The following is a 25,570-nucleotide window of genomic DNA, read 5'->3' on the forward strand; positions in this document are numbered from 1 at the left end:
TGTACTGTTTGTTCCAGCCGAAACCTGCAGATAAGCTTGGCTAAGCTTGGCGTAGTTATTTTCGAAGGCTTACAACTTGAAACCCTTTCTTTGCCCCTGACACGTAAAATCTACCACCCAGAACTGTCTCAAGGACCCGGGATCCACACCTTCAATGTGTAAGCATTCAAGGTGCTAGCTCCTGCTGTGGTTTCCCGGATCCTGTAGGAGGCTAAAGGGGTGCTTTTGGTGGGTGTCTCGCCCGACCTTGCACAACTAGCTCCTTCGAAAAGATTATGAGAACTTTGTTTCTCTTCTGGATGAGCACCAAGCAGTGGAAAAGGAAACCCAGATGGCTTAGTCACGTGGATCGCCCTCCTGCTTAACATCTTTGTCTTTCCTTCAGTCCACCACAGCATTTAAAATCCTTCCTGCCAGGGGCTCACGTTTGGATGAGTTGATCACACACACCTGTATGCTGGGGTCCTGTAACAAACCCCAGCTGCCTGCCTCCAGCCCCGGACTTAACTTCCAGCTAATGGAGAACCTGGGAGGCAGCAAGGATGGCCCAAGTGACGGGGCTCCTGCCACTCACGAAGGAGAACTGGCTTGAGTTCCCAGCTCGTCTTCCACCAGGCCACATAAATGCTCAAATTACGAGAGCTCAGGTTGTCTTTAAAAGCCACAGATGCACTGTCTTCCCACAAGCCTAGTTGGTCGCTACCACGTGCACAGGCCTCAGCCCCAGGGTGCGCCGGTCCTCGGATCCCACTGCCCCGCAGCCCTAGGCCACCGAGAACTTGGAACAGTGCCTGCGGGAGCTCCACGAGCCCGTTGTCTGCTCGGGAGACCACGGGGTTCCTGCGCGAGGCACGCCGGCCGCGGAGGCCTCCGGGAAATGTAGTCCGGCGAGGGAGGCCGGGGCTGCGTTACCGAGCCCTTTCATGCCACACATCTAAGCCCGAAGCTGGCCCTCCTCCTGGCCCCGAACTGAAACGCTTCGGAAGTTTCTGAGGGCCGCAGCCTGGTTTAAGGAAAGGGCTCCGCTCGAGAGAGCTCATCATAACCACACCTACGCTTTTATCTTCCTCCGGAGAGGGCCTTCTCGTGGTCACAAAAGCAAATTCCTTCGGCCATAGCGGTTCTCGCGGGGAGTTGATGAGATCAGCACAGCCTTCTGGGAAATGTAGTCCAGACTGGCGCCCACAAACATGGCGAAACGGCCTGGAGGGAGGTTGTTCTGAATCATCTCAGCGCCCTACCTGACTTAACCAGTGCTTGCCCAGGCGCCGCCTGCGACCTGGGAGTGCTCCTTCGTGCTCGAAGTGCGCAGACACATCGGCTCGCACTTTGTGCTTTTGTGCAGAGGTGGGTCTGGCCGTGGGTTCCCGGCCGTTTGGAGTGGGGGGAGCTGGGGCCTGCGCGTCCTGGGCGCTGGCCGGCCTGGTGGCTGTGGGGGAAGGACCGGGACTCGGGGACCGGGCTGGAGGTGCGCGCGGACGCCTTCCGAGGGGACTTGGGCCGTGTGGCGGAGCGAGCGGCGCGCCGCAGGGACGATGTGGCTGCGTGTGAGGGCGAAAGAGCGCGGTCATCCTCCGAGTGGGGGCGGCAGGGATTCTTGGCCTGCGAGCCTGCCTTCGACCGTGAAATGCTGAAAATAGGGTGCTGGTTCTGGACCTCGATTTACCCCAAAATTGGGGGCGGCGGGGGTGGGGGGCACGGAGTGTTGAATAATTGGTGTGATAAATACTGTAAAACGGGATTGGGGTTTCTGTATAAAAAATGAATTTGTTATTGTATAGAATTCCAAATCAGTGTGACTTTTTAAATCTATACACAAAGGAAGAGTTTCGACCAACTTATTTTTATGGGACTCCTGCTTCTTTGTCAGCTCTTCAGACGCAAACAGGAGATTTGAGAAGCCCAGGCTTAAGGAATAATTTATGAGGCAGTGTTGGCTCCCGTACAGAGATCAGAATTTGGGGTTCAGGATTGTAAGTGAGGCGCTGTAACTCCAGGTTCCGAAGAGAAAATTGTTGGCCCAGAAAAGTCTTGGAGCCTGTTAAAGGCTGCACCTGGGGACCACAGCCAGTTTCCTCACAATGCCACGATGTCTTTGTGATGTAATTAAAGCATTTTGCTTTTTCTCAAAGGTCCTTTTCACAAAATTAACCTTGCACATAAATTTAAGTGATGAAATTGTTAAGAAATTGGCTACAAAATTAAGGTGTATAAATGTATCCTTAATTGTGAAAAATTAGCTACTAAAAGATGTAATGAAAGAAAATAGGATAATTAACAATAGCAACAAATCTGCTAAGCTAGCTTGAAGTGGAGTTAAGAAATGTGCAAAACCTTCATGCAGGTATCACTAGTAAATTTCAACAAATGGAAAAAAAAATGCCATCATCTTGGAAAATCCATTTCATAAAGATAGCAGTTGTCCCTAAGTTATTGTATTAATTTGATGAGATTTTAATAAAAATACCAGGAGTTTTTTTAAAATTATGTAAAATGATTTTAGAATTCATATTGGAAAATAAGAATAGACATTGAACTCTGAAAAAATAAGTCAAATGAGGGTGTACTAATCCCAATTAAAAGAATGTGATACTGCCGCTTGAACAGATCAGTGGAACAGAATGGACAAGCTACAGTTTACAGGAGGAGATCAAAAATGTAAGGAAATGTGGTGTACACTGAATACGGCATCTCAGGAGGATTAGCAGTGTCAGTGATGAGCATGGGACATCTGTATGACCATTGTTGAAACAAGAGAGGAGGGATCTTCCCAAAAAAATTCATGGGAGATTTGTGTTATGAAAAGCTGTGCGTGGATTTGAAAAACTTTTCTACACTGACATAATCTTATCTTTTAATTCCATTTTCCATGAGCTTTTTGCAGTACCCCGATATATATATGGGCCTATGTCTGGACTCTGTTTCCTATTGATCTGATATTCATGGGCCTTTGGACCTGGATTAACAGGGAGATCAGGGTTTTCCTTTGTATTTGTGTGAGATGGCGAATTCACAGGAGCTGCTTGGGCCAGTGAGGGGGTTCTCTGCGGCGAGTGGCGTGCTGAGATGGCCGTCTCCATTGGCCTGGAGAGAGTGGCTTTGTGGGGTGAGGGTGGAATGGGGCCATCCGTTGATATGGGATGGGATGATGGTGTGGCATAGGGGGAGCTCTTGAGACCACTGGTCCACAAGGTGGAAGTGACAGCTAATATAGCTTAACCCTGAGCCACTGCTCTGGTCCTGGGCTAGAATATGAGAAGTGGAGACTACCTGAGAAGGAGCCACCAGGAATAGCAATTTCCTTGTAGTGGCTCCTTTTGAGGACTCTGTGGCAAAAATGACACTCTCTAGAAGCCCCACCAGCCAAATATGAGGGGTCCTCAAAACGTTCATGGAAATGAAACAGTGAAAACCTATGCACGTATTGCAAACAAATTTTACACTACAACAAATCTGGCTTTTACTTCTTATTTTCCTACAAAGCCTTTGAAATCCCCTCCTAGGTATTTGAGACCTCTGGGAAGCCGCAGCCCCAGGTAGCTTCCACCTTGCGTGTGCCTTCTGACGCAGGGATGAGGAGGAGGTGCCCGGCTCCCTCGGACTCTCCTGTGTGTGCACGCACGGGTCCCACGGAGATCGGGTCCTCGTTTCTGCTGAGACACAGCTGGTTTCTCCTAACTCCACTCTCCTTCCGCAGTTCTATGATCTTCCAGAAGTGACCTGAGGAGCAAGGAAGCATGGATATTGTGGATCTAAAAACCACGTTCGAGGTGAGGGGCAATTTCTTTCTGCCTGCTACTTTCTTGTTTGTTTGTTTTCCCCTGAAATGTGCTTTGCTGTTTGTATTAGGAACCAAGTCTGGTTTGAGATTTACCCGCATGACTCTGCTTTATTCTCTATGCGGACTGTGAAAGGTCATATGCTTGCCTTTTTACATTCAAGCATCCTGTAGCCATGTGGGGATTTGAATATCTGTGTGTATCTGGGAAATTTACTCATTCTCTGCACCTTAATTTCATCTGTAGGAAAAAATCACACTCACCTTTAGGTTTGTGACAGTGACCAAATTAATGCATGGAATACTCATAGAACATTGGCACTTAAAATACATTCAGTTTACACAAGCTGTACGATCATATCATGTACTGAGTTTGCTGTGGGTAAAGAAAAATGAAAATATAGAATTAATTGTGTTGGATATTTGCAAATAAGAAATAGACCTAGCTGCTCAAATCCAGGAGTTTTTAAATCTGCAGGTCGTTTTGTTATTGGTTACAAATCTTGTGAAAGAGGTATATAATTTATTGTGACTTAAGGTGAACATATAAGGCCTACGAGTTTTAGTTCTAATATTCTAAAAATCGAAGTTATAATGCATTCGACAGCCATAGATGCGACCTTAGATAAAATTAGTGTCCCCAAAGAATTAAGGAAATTCTTCTCCGTCCATCTGGTGGAATATTTAACCCAAAAAAAAAAAAAAAAAAATCAAGCTGGTGCGCAGCGGATCTGGAATGCCAGCCCAGGCAGTTTGCCCTCATTGTTTGTGCTCTTCCCATCTGCTTTCCCTTTCTCCATTTTGTAAAAATTCACAGTACATGGGAAGAGTCACATCACAGGCATCTATTCACAGAGCTGCCTTTCTAATTATTACCTAACCCTCTTTGAAAAGTATAGGTCCTTTTTAAAACCTGCTCCCTTATGTAATAATTCATCATTTATTCAGTAGGTATCATTTCTTTCCTTGTTAGTTAAAACTTGTGCTTATAATCACTGAGGATCATATAGTAATGTGTCATGGAACTTTTCTCTGCTCTAGATATTTGTGTTGGCTAGTCTTTGTGTTTTTACAGGTCTCTTTTACTGATAATGTTTTAAGTGTGGATGTGTAGAATTTTTAGGTCAACCACTAAGTATTTATTAATTATTTATTAATGCCAGGAATATTGTTGATTCTATTTGCTGATACTTGGGAGATATGCAGTGATAAGAGAAATTTAGTTGCCATCTCTTTTTTTTTTTTTTTTTATAAGATTTATTTTATTTATTTGAAAGGCAGAAGGTAGGGGGCTGGAGGGGAGACAGAGGTCTTCGATCTGCTGGTTCACTCCCCAAATGGCTGCAACAGCCAAGGCTAGGCCAGACCAAAGCCAGGAGCCAGGAGCTGCTTCTGGGTCTCCCACGTGAGTGCAGGGGCCCAAGCACTTGGACCATCCTTGGCTGCTTCCCCAGGCACATCAGCAGGGAGCTGGATCACAAGTGGAGTAGCTGGGACTCAAATTGGCACCCATGTGGGATGCCTGCATCACAGGCAGCAGTTTAACGTGCTGTGTCACAAAGCTGGCCCCTAGTTGCCATCCTTAACTTTCTCTTGGGGAATGCGCTTGGCCTGCATCTCTTATTGGGGTGCCTGGGTTCGGTACCTGCCTCCACCTCCTGACTCTACCTTCCGTCTAGTGTAGGCCCTGGAAGACGTTGATGGCGGCTCATGTAATTGGATTTCTGCCACTCAGGGGGGAGACTTGGATTGACTGCCCAGCCTGGGCCGGCATCGGCATTTGAGGGAATGGGGGAATGAACCAGTAGATGGGAGCTCTCTCTGTCTCTCTGCTTCTCAAATCAGAAAACAAATTTGTTTTTCTCTGAGTTCGGTAAGGGAGATATGAGACTATTTGAAAAGTTTGTGGAAAATGGAATTAAAAGATAAGTTTATATTTTGTGGTGCAAAAAAATTTGAAATCTGGGGCTAGCACTGTGGCATAGTAGGTTAAGCCCCCACCTACAGTGTCAGCATCTCATATGGGCACCGGTTCAAGTCCCAGCTACTCCCATTTCCAATCTAGCTCCCTGCCAATGGCCTGGTAGGGCAGCAGAAGATGGTCCAAGTCCTTGCGCCGTTGCACCCATGGGAGACCTGGAAGAAGCTCCTAGCTCTTGGTTTCAGCTTGGCCAAGGCCTGGTCGTTGCAGCTATTTGGGGAGTGAACCAGTGGATGGAAGATCTCAATCTCTCTCTCTCTGTTACTCTGCCTCTCAAATAAATAAATAAATCTTTTAAAAAAATTTTTTGAAAGCCATGTAGTGTTTTAATAATAAGCATTTTCCATGAACTTTATGAAGAAATCTGCATATGTATGGTTTTCAAAAAAATTTTTTTGGCCGGCGCTGTGGCTCAATAGGCTAATCCTCCGCCTAGCGGTGCCGGCACACCGGGTTCTAGTCCCGGTCGGGGCACCGATCCTGTCCTGGTTGCCCCTCTTCCAGGCCAGCTCTCTACCGTGGCCAGGGAGTGCAGTGGAAGATGGCCCAAGTGCTTGGGCCCTGCACCCCATGGGAGACCAGGAGAAGCACCTGGCTCCTGCCATCGGATCAGCGCAGTGCGCCGGCCGCAGCGCACTACCGCGGCGGCCATTGGAGGGTGAACCAACGGCAAAAGGAAGACCTTTCTCCCTGTCTCTCTCTCACTGTCCACTCTGCCTGTCAAAAAAAAAAAAAATTTTTTTTTAAAGATTTATTTATTTATTTGAGAGGTGGAGTTACAGAGAGGGAGAAACAGAGAGGTCTTCCACCCGCTCCCTAAATGGCTGCAGCTGCTGGAGCTGGGCTAATCTGAAGCCAGGAGCTTCTTCCAGGTCTCCCACATGGGTGCAAGCACCTGGGCCATCTTCACTGCTTTGCTAGGCCATAGCAGGGAGCTGGATCGGAAGAGGAGCAGCTGGGACATGAACCATTATAGGATGTGGTGCCACAGGCAGAGACTTAACCTGCTACACCACAGTGCTAGCTCCTTCAAAAAAAAATTTTTAAAGGTTTATTTATTTATTTGAAAGGCAGAGTTACAGAGAGGCAGAAACAGAGGCACAGAGAAATTTTCCATTTGCTGGCTCACTTCCCAGATGGCCGCAAAGGCCAGAGCTGCGCCGATCTGAAGCCAGGAGCCAGGAGCTTCTTCCAGGTCTCCCACAGGGGTTTAGGGGCCCAAGGACTCGAACCATCTTCCACCTCTTAACTAGGCCATAGCAGAGAGCTGGATTAAGTGGAGCAGCCGAGGCAGGAACCAGTGCCCATATGGGATGCCGGCACTCCAGGCAGCGGCTTTACCCCCTACACCACAGCACCGATTCCCAAAATTTTTTATACCAAATATATTTATGTTTTAAATTTACTTTTCTATGGACTTTGTAAAAATATTCTCATGCAGTATATACAGAAATAGGGTGAGATGTGAGATGATATTCATTGGGACTTCACAGGAAGGAGACATTATTTCAAATGTAGTAATATGTGCCATTTTTGTAGTAAGCTTTATGCCTGGTAATTTTTGTATGAATATGTTTTTTGCCAGGTGAGACCAGTGCAAGATGAATCACTAACTCTATGGAGGGCATCATACAAGTGTACTTCACAAGCTTCGTGGAGAAATGGAATTAAAATTTTGGTATAGTTTTATGGAAAATGCATGTTATAAGACAACTCTATGGTTTAAAAATGTCTTTGAAGATTTATTTATTTATTTGAAAAGCAGAGTAACAGGAAGAGACAGAGAGAAAGAGATCTTCCATCTGCTGATTCACTCCCCAAATGGCTGCAATAGCTGGAGTTGGGCCAGGCCAAAGCCAGGAGCCAGAAACTCCATCTGGGTCTCCTACGTGGGTGGCAGGGGTCCAAGTACTTGAGCCATCTTCTGTTGCTTTCCCTTGCACATTAGAATGGAGCTGGATTGGACGCAGAACAGCTGGGACTTTGAACTGTCACTGCAATATAGGATGCTGGCGTCTAAAGCGGCTGGCTGCTTAACCAGCTGCACCACAATTCCAGAATGTACTTATTTTTAAATTTCATTCTATACCAGAATTTACTTATTTTTTAACTCCATTTTGCACAAACTTTTTGAATTTCTGTCATACTGAAAAGGATTAGCTAAAAAAGAAAATTGATCCATCCTAATAAAGATACATAAAAGCATACTTAGAACTATCTCCAGTGCATATAAGATATATAGCTATTATGTCTGGTAGATATAGACTGTTAGACATTTTTGTAAATAAACTTTTTTTAAATACATAGAAAAATTAAGATAGTACCTCAAAGGCAGTTCCCCAGTGATTAACATTTTACATTAGTATGGAACATTTGTCTCAATATTGATACATTTGTCAATTAATATTGATACATTATTATTGAAGTTCAGATTTTATTCTGATTTCTTCCTTTTTTAAAAAATTCATTTTACTTATTTCAAAGGCAGAGTGACAGAGAAAGAAAGATCTTCCTTTCCTGGTTCCTTCCCCAGTGGCCTCTATGGCTAGGGCTGAGCCAGATCAAAGCCAAGAGCCTAGAATTCCATCCTGATCTCTCGTGTGAGTGGTAGGGGCCCAAGCACCTGGGCTGTCTTTCCTAGGTACATTAGGGAGCTGGATCAGAAGTGGAGCAGCCAGGACAGGAACCAGCACTTTGATACAGGATGCTGACATCGCAAGCTGTATCTTAACCCACCGTGCCAGAACACTGTCCCCAAATTTCTTCATTTTTCTCGAATGCCCCTTTTCTGTTCCAGGATCCCATCCAGGATGGCACAGTGTCTGTTTCCTTGTTTCTGATGACTGGCAGTTATTCTGTAGAATGCCCCTTAATTGGAATTTGATGTTTTCCTCATGATTAGACAGGGACTGTGGGTTTGGTAAGGAAGACTGCAGTACTTAACTGCCATTTTCAGTACGAATCAAGGAACTTACAGCAATTAATTACTGCTCTTCTTAAGCTGGATTTTCTGGCTGAGGTAGTGTTTGTCAGTTTTCTGTTAAATTATATGTCCCCCAACTTTTCTACTACACTTTTTTTTATCTTTTAAGAATTGTTTATTCGGGTCTCCCCCATGGGTGGCAAGGGCTCAACTCCTTGGGCCATCTTCCACTGCCTTCCCAGGTGCATGAGCAGGGATCTGGATCAGAAGTGGAGCAGCGAGGACTTAGCCACTCATATGGGATATCAGCCTTGCAGGCAGCAGCTTAACCTGCCACACCATAGTGCCAGCCCCTCTACTGTACTTTTTAGTAAGAAATGGTATACAGCCCACACTTAAGGAATGTGGAATTATGTTACAGCTAACTCCTTAAGACGAGATATCTACATAAATTATTTGGAATTCTGCATAGGAGAGTTACCTGTTCTTCCCACTCTAAAAATTTTCATACTACCTATGGATTCATGAATACTAATTTTATGCTTTTGATTATAATGTGATCCTTACTGCTTTGTGAACTCTTTCATATGGCTGGGCATTTTCAGAAATTTCATGTAAATCATGTTTTAAAATAATTTTAAGTTTATAGAAAAGGGAAGACTTTTTTACTCTGGCCTTGCCCCCACCCCCTACTTTTTTTTTGGTTTGACCATAGGACTAGGCTTGATCATTGGATTGCCTCCAGATGACTGAGTCTTGTTCTTCATCTTACAGGGAGCCTTGCCATTTTAATGCAAAATGTAGTTTCTGTATTTCCGGGGGATAGTGCCAGATAAAGAAGTGGTGCATGGGGACCTGGAATGAAGTAGGCAGTGCCTGTGACAACCTGGCTGGTTAGTGAAGGTCAACGCCAGCCCACTTTGCTGCTGTGTGAGTTTTCAAAGGGACCTCTTGACACCATCATCTGAAATTTCAAGTATGGCTGCATTTGCAGTTCACTTGTAATTTAGCATCAGGGGTGCTAAAAGATAATGTGTTTTCAATGCAAAAACCAGAAAAGGCATACAGTAAAAATGACCTATAGTTCTACAACAATGAAAATATTTTCTGCAAATCCTTCCACTTTTCCCTATGTGTATTCACATAGATGTGAGTTTTCCATCCAAAATGGATTATAGTGAATATTGTTTGCTAACATCCTTGTTCAGTACAGGATTGGAATGAGACTTTTCACATCACAGATAAAGGAGAAAAGCTAACATTGTTATGGCTATCCTGTTTTCCATTATTTGAGTGTAATAGAAGTTATTAAATTATGTCTCCTTTTACATGTTTGTCTCCATTGGGATAAGATCTAAGAAGTATAATTGCTGAGGAGACATACCTGCATATGCTTCTGAATTTAGCCTTTGTGCAGGGTGACCTGAGACTATGCCCCACACACTAATAGGGGATTTGACTAGTTTTCTCATTTTGCCAATCTCATAACTGAAAAGTGATATTTTTACTTTGCCATATAAATTCTTGATTATAAGTAGTATGTTACCTTCTATTGAAATTTCTTCAGTAATTATTTTATTGGAATTCATCAAATGTACTTGCGTCCTTTGCAAGGAAGTTTTCAAATTCATTCATATGCTCTTTAAGATCGAGCTGGTGGGGCCAGCGGTGTGGCGTAGCTGGTTAATGCCCTGGCCTGAAGCACCAGCATCTCATATGGGCGCCGGTTCGAGTCCTGGCTGTTCCTCTTCTGATCCATCTCTCTGCTATGGTCTGAGAAAGCAGTAGAGGATGGCCCAAGTCCTTGGGCCCTTGCACCCACGTGGGAGACCCGGAAAAAGCTCCTGGCTTCGGATCAGTGCAGCTCCGGCTGTTGTGGCCAACTGGGGAGTGAACCATCGGGTGGAAGACCTCTCTCTCTCTCTCTCTCTGCCTCTCCTCTCTCTGTGTAACTCTGTCTTTCAAATAAATAAATAAATCTTTTGGGAAAAAAAAAAAGATTGAGCTGGCCAGCCTCCCCATCTTTATTGAGGTATAGTTGATGACAGAAACTTTTTTTTGCATCCAAATACTTTTAAAGATTTATTTATTTATTTGAAAGGCAGAGTGATAGACTCTTACACCTGCTGATTCACTCCCCGAATCACCGCAAAAGCCACTATTAGGCAGGCTGAAGCCAAGAGTCAGGACACCATCTGGGTCTCCCACGTGGGTGGCAGGAGCCCAAGTACTTGGGCCATCTTCCTCTGATTTCCCAGGCAATTTAGCAGAGCGCTGTACTGGAAGCAGAGCAGCCGGACTTGAACAGCGCTTCAATATGGGGATGCCATTTTCAGAAGCAGTGACTTATTCATTGGGTCACAAAGCCAGCCTTACTTATCGGTTTCTTAACCTCTAGGCCAAATGCCTACTCCCTCCCTTCTAAAGAAATGTTTATTTTTGAGATGCAGAAGGTGAGAGAGAGTGACAGTGCAGTCATCCTTTTGGAGTTGGATGTTGTGGGTGTTAAGTGTGTCCCTTCGTCTGAAGAAATGTAACACACAGTCTAGATTGTCCATTCTCCTCTGTTCCAAGTCCTTCACAGTATTTTGAGCATTACAGCTACCATCAAGTATGCCACAGCTCAGACCAGGGTAAGTGTTGATTCCTGTCCGGATCCATTTATAGCCTCCAGGACTGCCAACAGCTGTCTGATGTAATCCCGTGCTGTATCTCTGTGTGAGGACTTCCCTAGGGAAGCAGCCCTAATTTGTTCTTCAGTTTCTGATACTGTATCATCAGTGCAGTGTATTGTTACACTCAAGACCTGCATCAAATCCAGTCTGTCCTAGCCAAATTATAGCAGTAAGCCGGAGAGTTCAAATAACACTGTGGTGATATAGTAAATATAAATTGGAAACTCCCCGCACATGAAGGCAGTCTGCTTGGCGCTTTTCCTCGACCAGGATCAAGAAAAAAACATTTGCACGGTCAGTACTGGTGTCCTTTAGCTTTCCATAGTTGTTTGCACTGTTGAAACCCTATTAGGAACTGCTTGTGCTGAGTGGTACTACTTCACTCAAGCCTCAGTAATCTATTGTCATTTTTCACAAGCCATACAGAGCTATTATACAGAAAATTTATTGGCACAAGCACCGCAGCTTCTCTTATTTAAGTAGTGACAATTTATTGTATAAATTATACTTGATATTCTATAGTATTTCAGATTAGCAACCTATATGGGCTTGAGCCATTTTATAGGTTCCTGTTTAGCATTTCTACTTCACTGTGACTGAAGAGAAAACGTTCATGCCTTCAGTTTTACAGTATTAGGCAGGGTAGGGGCAGTGTTCCTGAACAGATACAATGCCCTTCCCAATCGTACATTCCTATGAGCAAATGTAACCAGTTCACCCACAGTCCATCCACACATTTCAGTTTTCATCCAGACTTCCATCTTAATCCCAGTCTAACTGTAGCCCTCGTTAGGACTTCACCAGCATGTTTTGGAATCACAGTGTATTGGGCTCCGATGTTAAGGAGTCCCAGAAAAGTTTCTTTTCTACTCATGGCCCTTTCCCATATATGTACATATAGCTTTAGTTTCTCAGCTGGGTTACTCATCCTGATTAATTTGTCAGATGTTCAAATACCCCGAGGTTGTTTTTTTTTTTTTTTTTTTTTTTTTTTTTTTTTTTGACAGGCAGAGTGGATAGTGAGAGAGAGAGACAGAGAGAAAGGTCTTCCTTTTTGCCGTTGGTTCACCCTCCAATGGCCGCTGCGGCCGGCGCATCATGCTGATCCGGAGCCAGGAGCCAGGTGCTTCTCCTGGTCTCCCATGCGGGTGCAGGGCCCAAGCACTTGGGCCATCCTCCACTGCCTTCCCGGGCCATAGCAGAGAGCTGGCCTGGAAGAGGGGCAACCGGGATAGAATCCAGTGCCCCAACCGGGACTAGAACCCCGTGTGCCGGCGCCGCAAGGCGGAGGATTAGCCTGTCAAGCCACGGCGCCGGCCCCCGAGGTATTTGAAGTCAGATATCATCCTTGCCTTTCAGCCATTTAAGTTTTCAAACTAGAACAGATTTGTTTAGGGCCCTTGAATGTTAAGGGATCAGCCAGGGCGACCACTGGTCCAGCCAATGGCTGTTAGAATCTTTTGACCTCATCAATGTCCACTTTTTTCATTCCATTTCATACACACACTAAACTTTCACAACAAAGAGAAAACGTACTTGTCTTTCTGGGTCTGGCTTATTTCATTTAGCACATTGATCTCCATATCCATCCATTTTGTTGCAGATGTTAGGATTTTATTCTTTTTAATGGCTGAGTAATGTCCCTTCAAGTGTATATACCATATTTTCCTAATCCAGACGTAAGCTGATGGACATCTAGATTGATTCCATATCTTTGCCATGTGAATTGGTCTGCTGTAAACATGGGAGTGCAGGTATCTCTTTCATATGCTAATTTTACTTTCTTAAGATACATTCCCAGGAGTGGAATAGCAGGGTTATATGGTAGAAGCATTTTTAGGTTTTCTGAGGAATTTCTTAAACTGAGATCCATAGTGATTATAGCAGTTTGCATTCCCACAGGCCGTGTATTAGGGTACCTTTTCTCCACAGCCTCAGCTGATGTTATTTTTTGATTTTTGGATAATGGCCATTCTGCTTGTGTGAGATGATACCTCATTGTGGTTTTTATTTGCTAAAGCTAGTGATCCTGAGCATTTCTCAGGTGTTGGCCATTTATAGTTCTTCATTTGAAAAATGTCTATTCATATATTTTTTCTATTCGTATCTTTTGCCCATTTCTTTTTTTTTTTTTTTTTTTTGAAGATTTATTTATCTATTTGAAAGTCAGAGAGAGGAGAGGCAGAGAGAGGTCTTCCATCCGATGGTTTACTCCCCAATTGGCTGCAACGGCCAGAGCTGCATCGATCTGAAGCCAGGAGCTTCCTGTGGGTCTCCCACATGGGTGCAGAGGCCCAAGCACTTGGGCCATCTTCCACTGCTTTCCCAGTCCATAGCAGAGAGCTGGATGGGAAGTGGAGCAGCCGGGTCTTGAACCAGGGTCCATATGGGATGCCAGCACTTCAGGCCAGGACATTAACCTGCTGCCCCACAGGCGCCGGCCCTGCCCAATTCTTAACTGGATTGTTTGTTTTGTTGTTGAGTTACTTGAACTCCTCATATATTCTGGATATTAATCCTCTTTCAGAGGCACTGTTTATACATATTTTCTCCCATTCTGTCGATTCTTTGTTGTTTCCTTTGCTGTACAGAAGCTTCTTAGCTTGATGTAATCCATTTTTTTATATTTGTTTTTGTTTTTATTGCCCGTGCTTTTGGGAGTCTTATTCAAAAAGTCTTTGCCTAGGTCTTGCAGTGTTTCTCCTATGTTTCCCTAAGTAGTTTGGTAATTTCAGGTCTTAAGTTTAAATTCTTGATCCATTTTGAATTGATTTTTGTATAGGGTACAAGGTAGGGTTCTCTGCATGTGGAAATCCAATTTTCCCAGCACCATTTATTGAAGATACTGTCCTTTCTCCAGGAAAAGATTTTAGCTGGTTTGTCAAAAATTAGTTGGTTATAGATGTGTGGATTTATTTCTAAGACTTATATTCTGTTCCATTGGTCTACATGACTGTTTTTATACAAGTTTCATGCAATTTTGATTGTAATAGCCCTGTAGTATATCAAAATCTGGCACTGATGCTTCTGGCTTTGTTTTTATTGTTTAAGATTACTTTGGCTATTTGGGGTCTTGTGTGTTTCCTTATGAGTTTTAGGATTGTTATTTCTAGTTCTGTGAAGAATTTTGATGGAGATTGCATTGAATCAGTAAGTTTTGGGTAGGATGGACATTTTGATATTCTTCCAATTCATGAACATGGAAGATTTTTCTTTTCTTTTTTTTTTTTTTTTTAAGATTTACTTATTTATTTGAAAGGGAGAGTAACAGAGAGGCAAAGGCAGCAAGAGAGGTTTTCCATCCTCTGGTTCACTCCCCAGGTGGCCACAATGGCAGAGCTGCTCTGATCCAGAGCCAGGAGCCTCTTCTGGGTCTCCCATGGTGGGTGGGACTTGGGCCATCTTCTGTTTTCCAAGGCCGTAGCAGAGAGCCAAAATGGAAGTGAAACAGCCAGGTCTCAAACCGGCACAAATCTGGAATGCCAGCACTGCAGAGAACACCTTTACCCACTACACCGCAGTGCTGGCCCCAGATTTTTCTATTTTTTTTGTGTGTGTCTTCGTTGGGTCTGAGCTCAGCTCTTTTGACAGAGGGGCGCTGGGGTTCAGAAGCTGGAAGAACACTCATGGAGCTGCAAATGGATGGGCCATGCTTTACTCAGCAAGCAAGAACTCAGGTGGTGGCTTGAACATGCTAAAGAACAACTTCAGAGCCTTTTCATCTCACAGCAGTGGGTGAGATTGCACAGGAAACACCTGCTTGCCTGGGATGGTATCCGAGTTACAGCTGATGAGCTGCCGCAGAGTCTGCCGATTAGCGGAAAATCCGTCAGCTACCAGGCCTGCTCAGTGGCCATCACAGCAGTTAGCACAGACGGGAGCATAACAGCATGGAAACTTGCTATTTTTTTTTAAGATTTATTTATTTATTTGAAAGAGTTACAGAGAGAGAGAGAGGTCCTCCATCCGCTGGTTCACTCTCTAGTTGGCTGCAATGGCCAGAGCTGTGCCAGCTTAAAGCCAGGAGCCAGAAGTTTCCTCCAGGTTTTCCCATGCAGGTGCAGGGTCCCAAGGACCTGGGCCATCTTCTGCTGCTTTCCCAGGACACAGCAGAGAGCTGGATCAGCAGTGAAGCAGCCAGGGCTTAAACCGGCACTCATATGGGATGCTGGCACTGCAGGCGGCGGTTTTAAAGATTTATTTTATTTATTTGAAAGAGTTACAGAGAGAGAGAGACAGAAAGAGAGGTCTTCCATCCACTGCTTCACTCCCCAGTGGCTGCAACAGCCGGAGTTGTGCCAATCCAGAGCCAGGAGCTTCTTCCAGGTCTCCCACGCGGGTGCAGGGGCCCAAGGACTTGGGCCATCTTCTACTGCTTTCCCAGGCCATAGTAGAGAGCTGGATCAGAAGAGGAGCATTGGGTTTCGAACCGGTGCCCATATGGGATGCTGGTGCTTCAGGCCAGGGCTTTAAACCCGCTGCGCCACAGCACCAGCCTCAACCTTTTTTTAAAAAGGCTTTTTATCATGAAAGGATGTTGATGTTATATTTATCAAATACTTTCTCTACGTCTGTTGAGTTAGTCATCTGGTTTTCACCCTTCATTTTGTTGATGTGATGTGTCACATTTACTGATGTGTGTGTTGAAACATCCTTGCATCCCTGGGATAAATCCCACTTGGTCAGGGTGGATGATCTTTTTGATGTGCTGTTGACCTTGATTTGCCAGTTATTTAATGTGGATTTTCGCACCTATGTTCGTCTGGAATATTGATCTATAGTTCTCTTTTTTTGTTGTTGTATCTTTAGTTTTAGAATGAAGGTAATGCTGGCCTCATAGAATGAGTTTGGAATGTTCCCTCCATTTCAATTATTTTGACAGTTTGAGAATAATTCATGTTAATTCTTATCTAAAAGTTGAGTAGAAATCAGCAGTGAGGCCATTTGGTCCTGGGGTTTTCTTTGTTAAGAATCTCTTCATTACAGATTCAGTCCTAGCCTTGATTATGGGTCTGTTCAGGTTTTCTGTGTCTTCATGCCTCAATTTTGGGAAATTATGTGTGTCCAGAAGTCTCCCCATTTCTTAATAGTTTTTCCAGTTTTTTGGCATATAGTTGTCCATAATAGTTCCTAATAATTCTTTCTATGTGTCAGTTGCAGTATCTTCTTTTTTCATCTCTGATTTTATTAATTTGAGTCTTCCCCCTTTTTTCTTTGGTTAGTTGGGCCAATCATTTATCAATTTCATTTTTTCAAAAATTAATTTTTCATTTTACTGATTTAAATTTACTGATTTATTTGAAAGGCAGAGTTTACAGAGAGAGAGGGAGCGAGTGACACACAGAGAAAGATCTTCCATCTACTGGTTCACCTCCAATGGCCACAACAAAGCCAGGAAGCTGGAACTCCATCTGGTCTCCTACATGGGTGCAGGGATCCAACCACTTGGGCCATATTCTGCTACCTTCCCAGGCTAATTAGTAGGGAACTGGATTGGAAGTGAAGCAGCTGGGACTTGAACTAGTGTCCTGCCAGCCCCTTCACTGATCTTCTGTATTTTTTTCTAATTTTCATTTTTTCCCTAATACTGAGTTTGGTTTTTCTTGATTTTCTAGGTCCTTAAAATGCATTGTTGGATTATTTGATACCTTTCCATCTTTTTGATGTAGGCACTTACTGCTATGAACTTTCCTCTTACCATTGTTTTGTCTGTATCCCAGAAGTTTTGGTATGTTGTATTTTCATTAGTTTCAGGAAATATTTTTTATTCCCCCCCCCCTTTTTTTTTGACAGGCAGAGTGGACAGTGAGAGAGAGAGACAGAGAGAAAGGTCTTCCTTTTGCCGTTGGTTCACCCTCCAATGGCCGCCATGGCCAGTGCGCTATGGCCGGCGCACCGCGCTGTTCCGATGGCAGGAGCCAGGTGCTTCTCCTGGTCTCCCATGGGGTGCAGGGCCCAAGCACTTGGGCCATCCTCCACTGCACTCCGGGGCCACAGCAGAGAGCTGGCCTGGAAGAGGGGCAACCAGGACAGAATCCGGCACCCCGACCGGGACTAGAACCCCGTGTGCCGGCGCCGCAAGGCGGAGGATTAGCCTGTTGAGCCACAGCGCCGGGCGTTTATTTCCCTTTTGATGTCTTCATTCAGGAGCATGTTCTTCAGTCTCCGTGTGTTTATATAATTTCTAGAATTTCCTTTGTTGATTTCCAGCTTCATTCCATTGTTTTGAGAAAAGATACATGATATGCTTTCAATTTTGTTGAATCTGTTGAGACTTGTTTTATGGCCTCATATATGGTTTATCCTGGAGAATATTCCATACACTGATGAAAAGAATGTGTATTCTGTGTCTGTGGGAGAGAATGTTCTGTAGATACCTACTAGGTCTACAGTATGAGTTAGCTCTGTTGCTTGTTGGTTTTGGTGGGGGGAGGGTCTGGTTGATCTGTCCATTGATAAAAGGGGTATCAAAGCCCTCCAGTATTATTGTATTGGAGCTTATTTCCTAATTTCATTGAATTGTTTTACTGTATTCTCTTACATTTCTTTGACCTTACAACCACTCTTTTGAATTCTTTATTAGGCATTTTCTCAAGCTTCCTTTCTTCAGTCCAGTATTTATGCATTATTATGTTCCTTTTGGAGAGTAATATTGCCTTACTTGTTCATATTGCTTGTGTTTTATGATTTTTATGTATCTGGGGGATCACTTGTTTCTATCAGATTTATTTATTTATTTATGAGGCAGAGTTGCAGACACAGAGAGGGACAGGGAAAGTGGTCTTCCAGTCACTGCTTCACTCCCCAGATGGCCATAACATCTGGAGGTGGGTTGAACTGAAGCCAGGAGCTTCTTCTGGGTCTCCCACATCAGTGGAGGGGCCCAAGCATTTGGGCCATCTCCCACTGCCTTCTCAGGCCATTAGCAGGGAGCTGGATCAAAAGTGGAGCAGCAGGGACGCAAACCGGCACCGATGTGGATGCCAGTGCTGCAGGTAGAGGCATCCCTTGTGCGCCACAAGTGCTGGACCCCTGTCACTTTCAGAGGATGGTTTTTCCTGACTGAGGGCTTTTTTCCTGGAGATGTGCCTCTGGGTAGTGGTTTGGTAGAATGCTTTCGCTTCAGCTCTGGTTAGATTTTGTAGTATAGTCTCCCCATGCCTTTATTTGCTTTAGTTGTTGGTATCTGTACTATGGCTCTAGGCTGTTTGCATGTCATTGTGATCACCGAGATTCCTGTTGCGCAGGTCTCTAGCCATCTTCTGAGGGAGGGATTGGTGTGATGAGTTTCTCAGGTGTTGGGAGCAGGCCTTGCTGGTGTACTGGGTGTGCCTGGTGCATACATTCCTAGCCAGTAATCAGCTGGAGTTGCAGGGTCAGTGCTGGCTCTGGAACTGGGTGGACTTAGAGACTCCTGGCTGCTGCCCAGATCCGAAGAGTTGCACTAATGCTTGGTGGAGGCAGGTCCCACAAATGCTGTCTGAGGGTGGCTTCATCTGCAGGTAACTTTGGCTATGACAACTGGACAAGCTATTTTGGGCTGATCTCTGTGGGCTGCTTGCTGGGTTGGGAGCAGCTACCTTAGGCCCAAGCAACAAGTGAGCAGCAGCATCCAAACTCTGGCAGCTTCTGTGGGAATGGCTGGAGTCTGGGACTCTGAGTCCCATGCTAGGCCTGGGCAGAGCACAAAAACTCTGGGCCAGAGATCCTAGCAAATGGTAGCATACTGTGGTACACACAGCATGGAGAACCTGGCTCCAAGACCCAGTGAGCAAGTTGGGCCAGGTGGAACACGCAGGCATACCTGCCTGTCTACCCTCGTAGCCTGGACACACATAGGTGGCTTGGGTCATTACCTGCTGCTTTCCCAGATGCATTAGCTGGGAGCAGCTGGGGCCAAAACCCACAGCCATAAGAGATGCCAGCATTGCAGGCAGTGGCTAAACCTGCTGCACCACAATGCCAGCTCCTCTATTTCTTTTTTTTTTTTTTTTTAAGAATTTATTTATTTATTTGAAAGAGTTATAGAGATTGCCGGCGCCACGATTAATAGGCTAATCCTCCGCCTTGCGGCACCGGCACACTGGGTTCTAGTCCTGGTGGGGGCACCGGATTCTGTCCCGGTTGCCCCTCTTCCAGGCCAGCACTCTGCTGTGGCCCGGGAAGGCAGTGGAGGATGGCCCAGGTCCTTGGGCCCTGCACCCCATGGGAGACCAGGAGAAGCACCTGGCTCCTGCCTTCGGATCAGTGCGGTGCGCTAGCCGCAGCGCGCCAGCCGCCGGCAGCCTTTGGAGGGTGAACCAACGGCAAAGGAAGACCTTTCTCTCTCTCTCACTGTCCACTCTGCCTGTCAAAAAAAAAAAAAAAAAAGAGTTACAGAGAGAGACAGAGACAAAGAGAGGGGTCTTCCATCCGCTGGTTCACTCCCCAAGATGGCTGCAATGGCCAGAGCTGCACTGATCCGAAGCCAGGAGCTTCTTCCAGGTCTCCCATGTGAGTGCAGGGGCCCAAGGACTTGGGCCATCTTCCACTGTTTTCCCAGGCTATAGCAGAGAGCTGGATCGGAAGAGGAGCAGCCGGGAATAGAACCAGCACCCATACGGGATTCCGGCGCTTCAGGCCAGGGCTTTAACACGCTGCGCCACAGTGCTGGCTCCTCCTCTGTTTCTTATTTGAAGAGTTAGACACTGGCAGGATGAGTCCCTTGACCATCTTTATCTTTCCTCATTCTCTTGTAAGTCATTCTTAATTTTCTTAGCCTCTATAAGACCCCTAAGCAGCAGCTTTGCCACATGTCTGATATAGCTGCTTGAACTATTGCTTGATTTTACATTACTAAGTTTCTATAGGTGCCCATCCCCAAAAAAGCTCCCTAATCACAGTATTTGGCTTGACCTGGGCAAATACTTGAGCATCTGCACATTAGAAAGCCAATTCGGTGTGTCTTGCGTATGTAGCATAGCTGTGCTTCCTCTGGGAAGTTCCACTTAGCATTTACAGGAGGGGGCAGTTTTTCATCTCAGTAAATTAGCTTCGAGGCCGCTTCTGTTCAGTGACCAGGCTGTCACATCTGGCATAACTGCATGGTGTCTGGATCACGCACAGCCGTCTGCGGTCTTCAGGTAAGGAGTAGTGTGCATCTGCACAGACTTCACCCTCCCTCCTCTGCCTTCATGTTGAAGAGACTGCTCCCAGGTCAGTCTTCTCACACTCCGTGGTCAGAAAAATCCTCTGGGAAGCAGATATCACACTACAAAATGAGACCACTCTTTCCTACCACACCCCCTGGTTTCAACAGTTTGATTTTGGCCTCTCCTCTCCCACTCGGACTACATTTTTGGCGATTGTAGGTTATGGAGATGTTGTCATTGCCTTTGGTGACAGCCCTGACACTATTGGCCTGGCCACACACATCTGACCTTGGTGTGGTGCCAGGATCCACACCATGAACCCCTTTAATGTTAGCTACTGTAGGTAACAACTAAGGGTTTGCATTTTTGTCTTTTATGTTGTCTTCCTTCTGTGTGCATCTAGTGAGATAGCCCCTTGGAAGTTGGAGCTTTCATTTCTGAGCACTTTTGGCAACTTTTTTAAAGATTTGACAAGCAATGATAGAGAAAGGGTGGAGGAAGATCTTCCACGTGCTGGTTCACTCCCCAGGTGGCCGCAACAGCTGAGGTTGGATGAGTCCAAAGCCAGGACCTCCGTCTGGAGCTCCTACGAGGGTGGCAGGGGCCCAAATACTTGTACCATCTTCTCCTTTCCCAGGCTTACTAGCAGGGACCTGGATTGCAAGTGGAGTAGCCAGGACCCAAATTGGCCAGCATAGCAAGTGGCAGCCTAACCCACTGTGCCACAGTAGCGACCCCTGCCTTGTTAACTTTTATTTCTAGTAACTGCTCGCTGTGCAGTTGTTCATGCCTCGGGTGACTCAGTAGCCACCAAGTATCAGTGATTCATCAACCTCTACTCAAGTTTCTTTTTCCCCAACAGTTTTGCTTTGTTTCAGCAAGTCATGATCATTCTAGCAAATCCCCCTTCTGATGCCAACTGTCAAGTCCCCTAGACACCTACTCAGTGATTCTTTGGTTGGACTTGCTGGGTTCAGAAATCTGTTACATTCACAGTTGTGGCTTATTACATTGATAGATTAAAATCAGGGAAAAGTACTTGGGACAAAGTCTGGGAGATGTCATTGCGAATTTCCAGGTGTCTCATCCCAGTGGAGCTGTGAGAGGGTTGTGCTTAATTCTCCCAGTCGTGATGTGTAACAACCAGGGAGACAACCACACCTTGACCTGCAGGGTTTTTATTTGGGTACAGGCAGTGCCCCCACTGCTGACTTCAGCTGCTTAATCCCATCCCCCTAGAGGTCAAACTGATAGAGCCTGAGGGCTCACAGCAGGATATTCAAGGGTTCAGAGATGACTTCCCAGGAGCCAGAAACCTCTGCTCTTTGGAATGTAGAGGGTTTGAACTCCATGCTTTCCCTGCAGAGACACAGCGTGTTTATAGAGATACTCAATTTTGTGTGCATTATCTGCATTCTTTGCCTTTCACTGCTCCTATATGTGCTTGGATTACTCAAGGTTTCCCACAGTAGCAGGAGGTTGTATCTTCCATAGCCCAGGACCGTTCACCAGCTGATGCATATCCATTTCCGCTTCTCACCCCACCCACCGAGTTCTAGTTCTGACCACAGAATGCCTTCCAGGAAAGTCCTTTTTAATAATGTCACTCACCTGAAATACATTTTGCTCACTGTTACCTGAATTTCCCTCTCAGGAGTTGGTGATGTTCAGCGACGTCGCTATTGAGTTCTCCGAGGAGGAGTGGGAGTACCTGGGTCCTGCTCAGAGAGACCTGTACAGAGATGTGATGCTGGAGAACTACAGCAACTTCGTATCACTGGGTAAGTGCACCTGTTCCCTGCAGTTCAGAAAATGCTCTCTCCACTGGAATTCTAGGGCTGCATTAAATATGTAAGTTTCTGTTCCCTCTTCTAAAACCCTGGTTTGAACTTTGTCTTGCTGGAATAATGTGCCTCCCTCAGGCACTTTCGTATTTCCTGTTCTTCACCAACCTTAACAGCTTCCGTTGGCTCTTTATGTAATGGACTTTTCTTCGTGACACTTAAGGAAATAGATTATGATGGAGAGATGTTTGCAGAACAACCTGTAGAATTTAGGAGATGGTGGTTCATTTAAAATTTAGGCAAACGGCATCTCCTGGCATTTTTATTTTTGAAAGCTACAATCTAGGAATTTTGCGTTTAAGATTAAAGGACTTGCATAGGAAGACTCACTGATTATGTCTTGAAGTGAAGTGTCTTGTTTTTCTTACCAAAATAACTAGAGATAGGGTGCATGTGTGTATTTAAATAAGACCTTTCCACCTCATTTATTGTTTTGTTCCTTGTCCTCCTTCGGTCAGCTTAATGGGAAAATATTCCAATCTTCATTCTGCTGCTCAAAAGCTTTTCTGAGGCCCATTTTTAAGAATTTTTAAATAAATTTAAGAGTTAGAATTGAACAATAACTGCCCATATACTTTCCAGCCAGTTCCCCCAGTGTTACACATTTATGTAAGCATAGACAGTGACTAAATCAGAAAATGAACATTGATACATTATAAAGCTATCTACACTTTATTAACTATCCTGGTAGCATTTTTGTACTGATCCAGGATCACACATTGTATTTAACTGTCATGTCTGTGTAGGCCTCTCCAATCTTGGATATTGCCTTTCTCTTTCGTGAACTGTGCTGGCCTGTTATTGCATAGAATAGCCTGGATTTCGGTGTGTCTGGTATTTTATGATTAGATTAAGCTTATGTGTTTTTGGCAAGAATACCACAGAAATGATGTTATCCCTTTTTCAGTGCATCATATCAGGAGATAAATGATGTCCACATGTCTTGTTACTGGTGATGCTAACTTTGATCTGTTTGTTAAAGTGGCGTCCTCTAGGTTCTGCATTGTAAAGCCACTACTTTTACTTTTGCAAACAGTAAGTAGCTTGTTGTGAAGTACTTTGAAACTCTACAAATATTCTCTTTCTTGTGATACTTTCCTCACTTATTTTAGTTTTCATTGATGATTCCTGCATGCAATAATCATTTACGCTGGTGTTTGCCAAATGGTGATTTTCTGTTTCCATCATCCTTCTGAGGAAACTGAATTTGCTTTAGGTTAAACCAGCTCTAAATCACAATAGGTTTTGGTTTCTGTATTTTTAATATCCTATTTCTTTGAGCAGGACTTGCCATTTCTAAGCCATCAGTGATTTCCCTGTTGGAACAAGGGAAAGAGCCCTGGATGGCTGAGAAAGCAGAATGGTATCCAGGTGAGTAAGGGCTGAGAGCAACAAGAATGTATTTCAGGGGAGCCCACACGAGTCAGAGTGGTACTGTCGCCCCTTTGGAGATGTTGTATGGAAAGCTTCCCTTAGAGGCCCAAGGCCTTTTTTATCTTTATGTATTTTTTTGAGGTCTAAAGTCTAAGAAAACCTTGGAGAAATGGGGGCAAATATCAGATTTTTTTTAAAGAACTTATTTTAGTAGTTCTGTTAAGGTATGACTGACATATATTAAAGTATACAAGCTGATAAACTTTGATGTGTGTACTTATGTAACCATCACCAAATTAGGATAATAAGCATCTTGATTATACCCATGTTTCTAACAGCAAAAGCCTTCAGTATTTCATTATTGAATGTTTCTTACAGACTTTTGACTGATACCTTTTATTTGAAAATTGTTCTTAATCTGATAACATTTACAATAACTGTAGAATTTTGTCAAAATATTTTCTGCCTTTATCCAAGTGGTCATATTTCCATTTAAAAATATTAATGTGTTGAATGACATTGACATCCAGATGTTAAGCCAACATGTATTCATAAAATAAACTCCACTGAGTCTTGTTTCATTATGTATTATATTCAATTGGGTTCTATTTGCTAGTAATTAAGGACTTTTTTGCACTAATATTCACGAGGGAAATCTGTAGTCTTCTAATTTGTTTGTTTTGGCAGTATAATGTTGGTCTTCTTCAGTGAGTTCATAGCTATTTCTATATTCCAGAAGACTTTGTGTAGAATTAGCATTATTTCTTCCTTGACCACTTGGTAGAATTTACCAATAAAGCCATTCAAGCCATGTCTGTCTTTTCAGCAATGTCTTTACCATGAATTCAGTTTCTGTAATAGATAACATGAAAAACTTGTATAACTATTAAGTGTATATTTATTAATACTATACTTACACTATTAAGTGTATACTTGGAAATTTTATATATTTTCATGAGCATAAAATGCTTCATATTTGTCCTTTTTATTAATGTAGGGTTTGTAACTTTTATTCTTGATATTTGTGTTCTTTTATGCTCTTGGGATTTATCAAGCTTGAAGATCTTTCAGCAAACTAGCCTTTGATTCTGTTAATGGGTTCTATTTGTCAGCTTTCTAAGTGATTTTTACTCTTTAACGTGTTTTTCTGACTGCAAGTTTTCCTTGATTTTGTGCCTTTTTTCCTAATATAAGCATTTAAAGCTACAGACTTCCCTCTCAGTACTTCTTAGCTACCTAACACATTTTAAAAACTATATTCATTGTTTTCCATTTCTAAATATCTTCTAATTTCCTTTATGGATTATTTTCAAATATTAGGGGTTTCTACATATTTTAATAATTTCAAATTTAGTTCCCTCTTGATCAAAGAACTGTATAATTTCTATCCTTGTTAACATATTTGGTTTGATGACCCAGTATGTGATCTGTTTTGAATGCATATGTACACCTTAACTCAGAGTGATAGGCAGTGCTATTTATATCCCCTGTTTACTGTTTCTAGGGGAGAGGCTGGCTGTTCTGCCAGTTGAGAGATGGTTGTAAACTGTGACTGTAGAATTTTATTTCTTGCTTTATTTCTGTTGACTTTTGCATCATGTATTTTGAGGTTCTGTTATATACCTACACTGATTACTACATCTTCCTTGTGAGTTGGCCTTTTTACGGTTATCATCATTGATAATAGAACCTTGAAGTCTATCTCATCTGATATTAATGTAATCATTCCAACCATGGTTTTTCCCAACATGAATGCCAATATTTGAAAATTAAGCTATGCTTCTGTTTGACTGTTTCTAACAAGTTTCATTTCTCCTAAAAGAGGAAAATGTTTTTTGTTTTTTTAGAATTGCCCTCTAGGTAT

General features: G+C 43.9%; 2 protein-coding genes across 3 annotated transcripts in view; both read left to right on the forward strand.

Moving 5' to 3' along the window:
• The window catches only part of LOC133747842 (zinc finger protein 850-like), a 71,735-nt gene that overhangs the window by 40,928 nt on the left and 5,237 nt on the right, over positions 1-25,570 (forward strand). The gene's annotated exons all lie outside the window — the stretch shown is intronic.
• LOC133747839 (zinc finger protein 701-like) lies at positions 919-23,610 on the forward strand. 2 transcript variants are annotated; one of them, XM_062176253.1, is made up of 5 exons: positions 919-1,347; positions 3,698-3,770; positions 7,345-7,437; positions 22,143-22,269; positions 23,315-23,610. In XM_062176253.1, exons 2-5 carry the CDS (start codon positions 3,738-3,740, stop codon positions 23,383-23,385), a joined length of 324 nt encoding a protein of 107 aa, XP_062032237.1. In that variant the 5' UTR covers positions 919-1,347; positions 3,698-3,737; the 3' UTR covers positions 23,386-23,610. The 2 variants fall into 2 exon arrangements, with proteins under 2 accessions (XP_062032237.1, XP_062032236.1); XM_062176252.1 differs by having other exon boundaries at positions 925-1,347; positions 22,143-23,610.

Source organism: Lepus europaeus, chromosome 19, assembly GCF_033115175.1.
Source record: "Lepus europaeus isolate LE1 chromosome 19, mLepTim1.pri, whole genome shotgun sequence".
NCBI lineage: Eukaryota > Metazoa > Chordata > Mammalia > Lagomorpha > Leporidae > Lepus > Lepus europaeus.

Excerpts from the sequence above, each read along its gene's own strand:
- LOC133747839 (XM_062176252.1), top strand. The coding sequence starts at position 3,738 with ATGGATATTGTGGATCTAAAAACCACGTTCGAG. Across the intron at positions 3,771-7,344 it reads ATCTAAAAACCACGTTCGAG|GTGAGACCAGTGCAAGATGA; the intron begins GTGAGGGGCAAT and ends GTTTTTTGCCAG. Across the intron at positions 7,438-22,142 it reads GAAATGGAATTAAAATTTTG|GAGTTGGTGATGTTCAGCGA; the intron begins GTATAGTTTTAT and ends TTTCCCTCTCAG.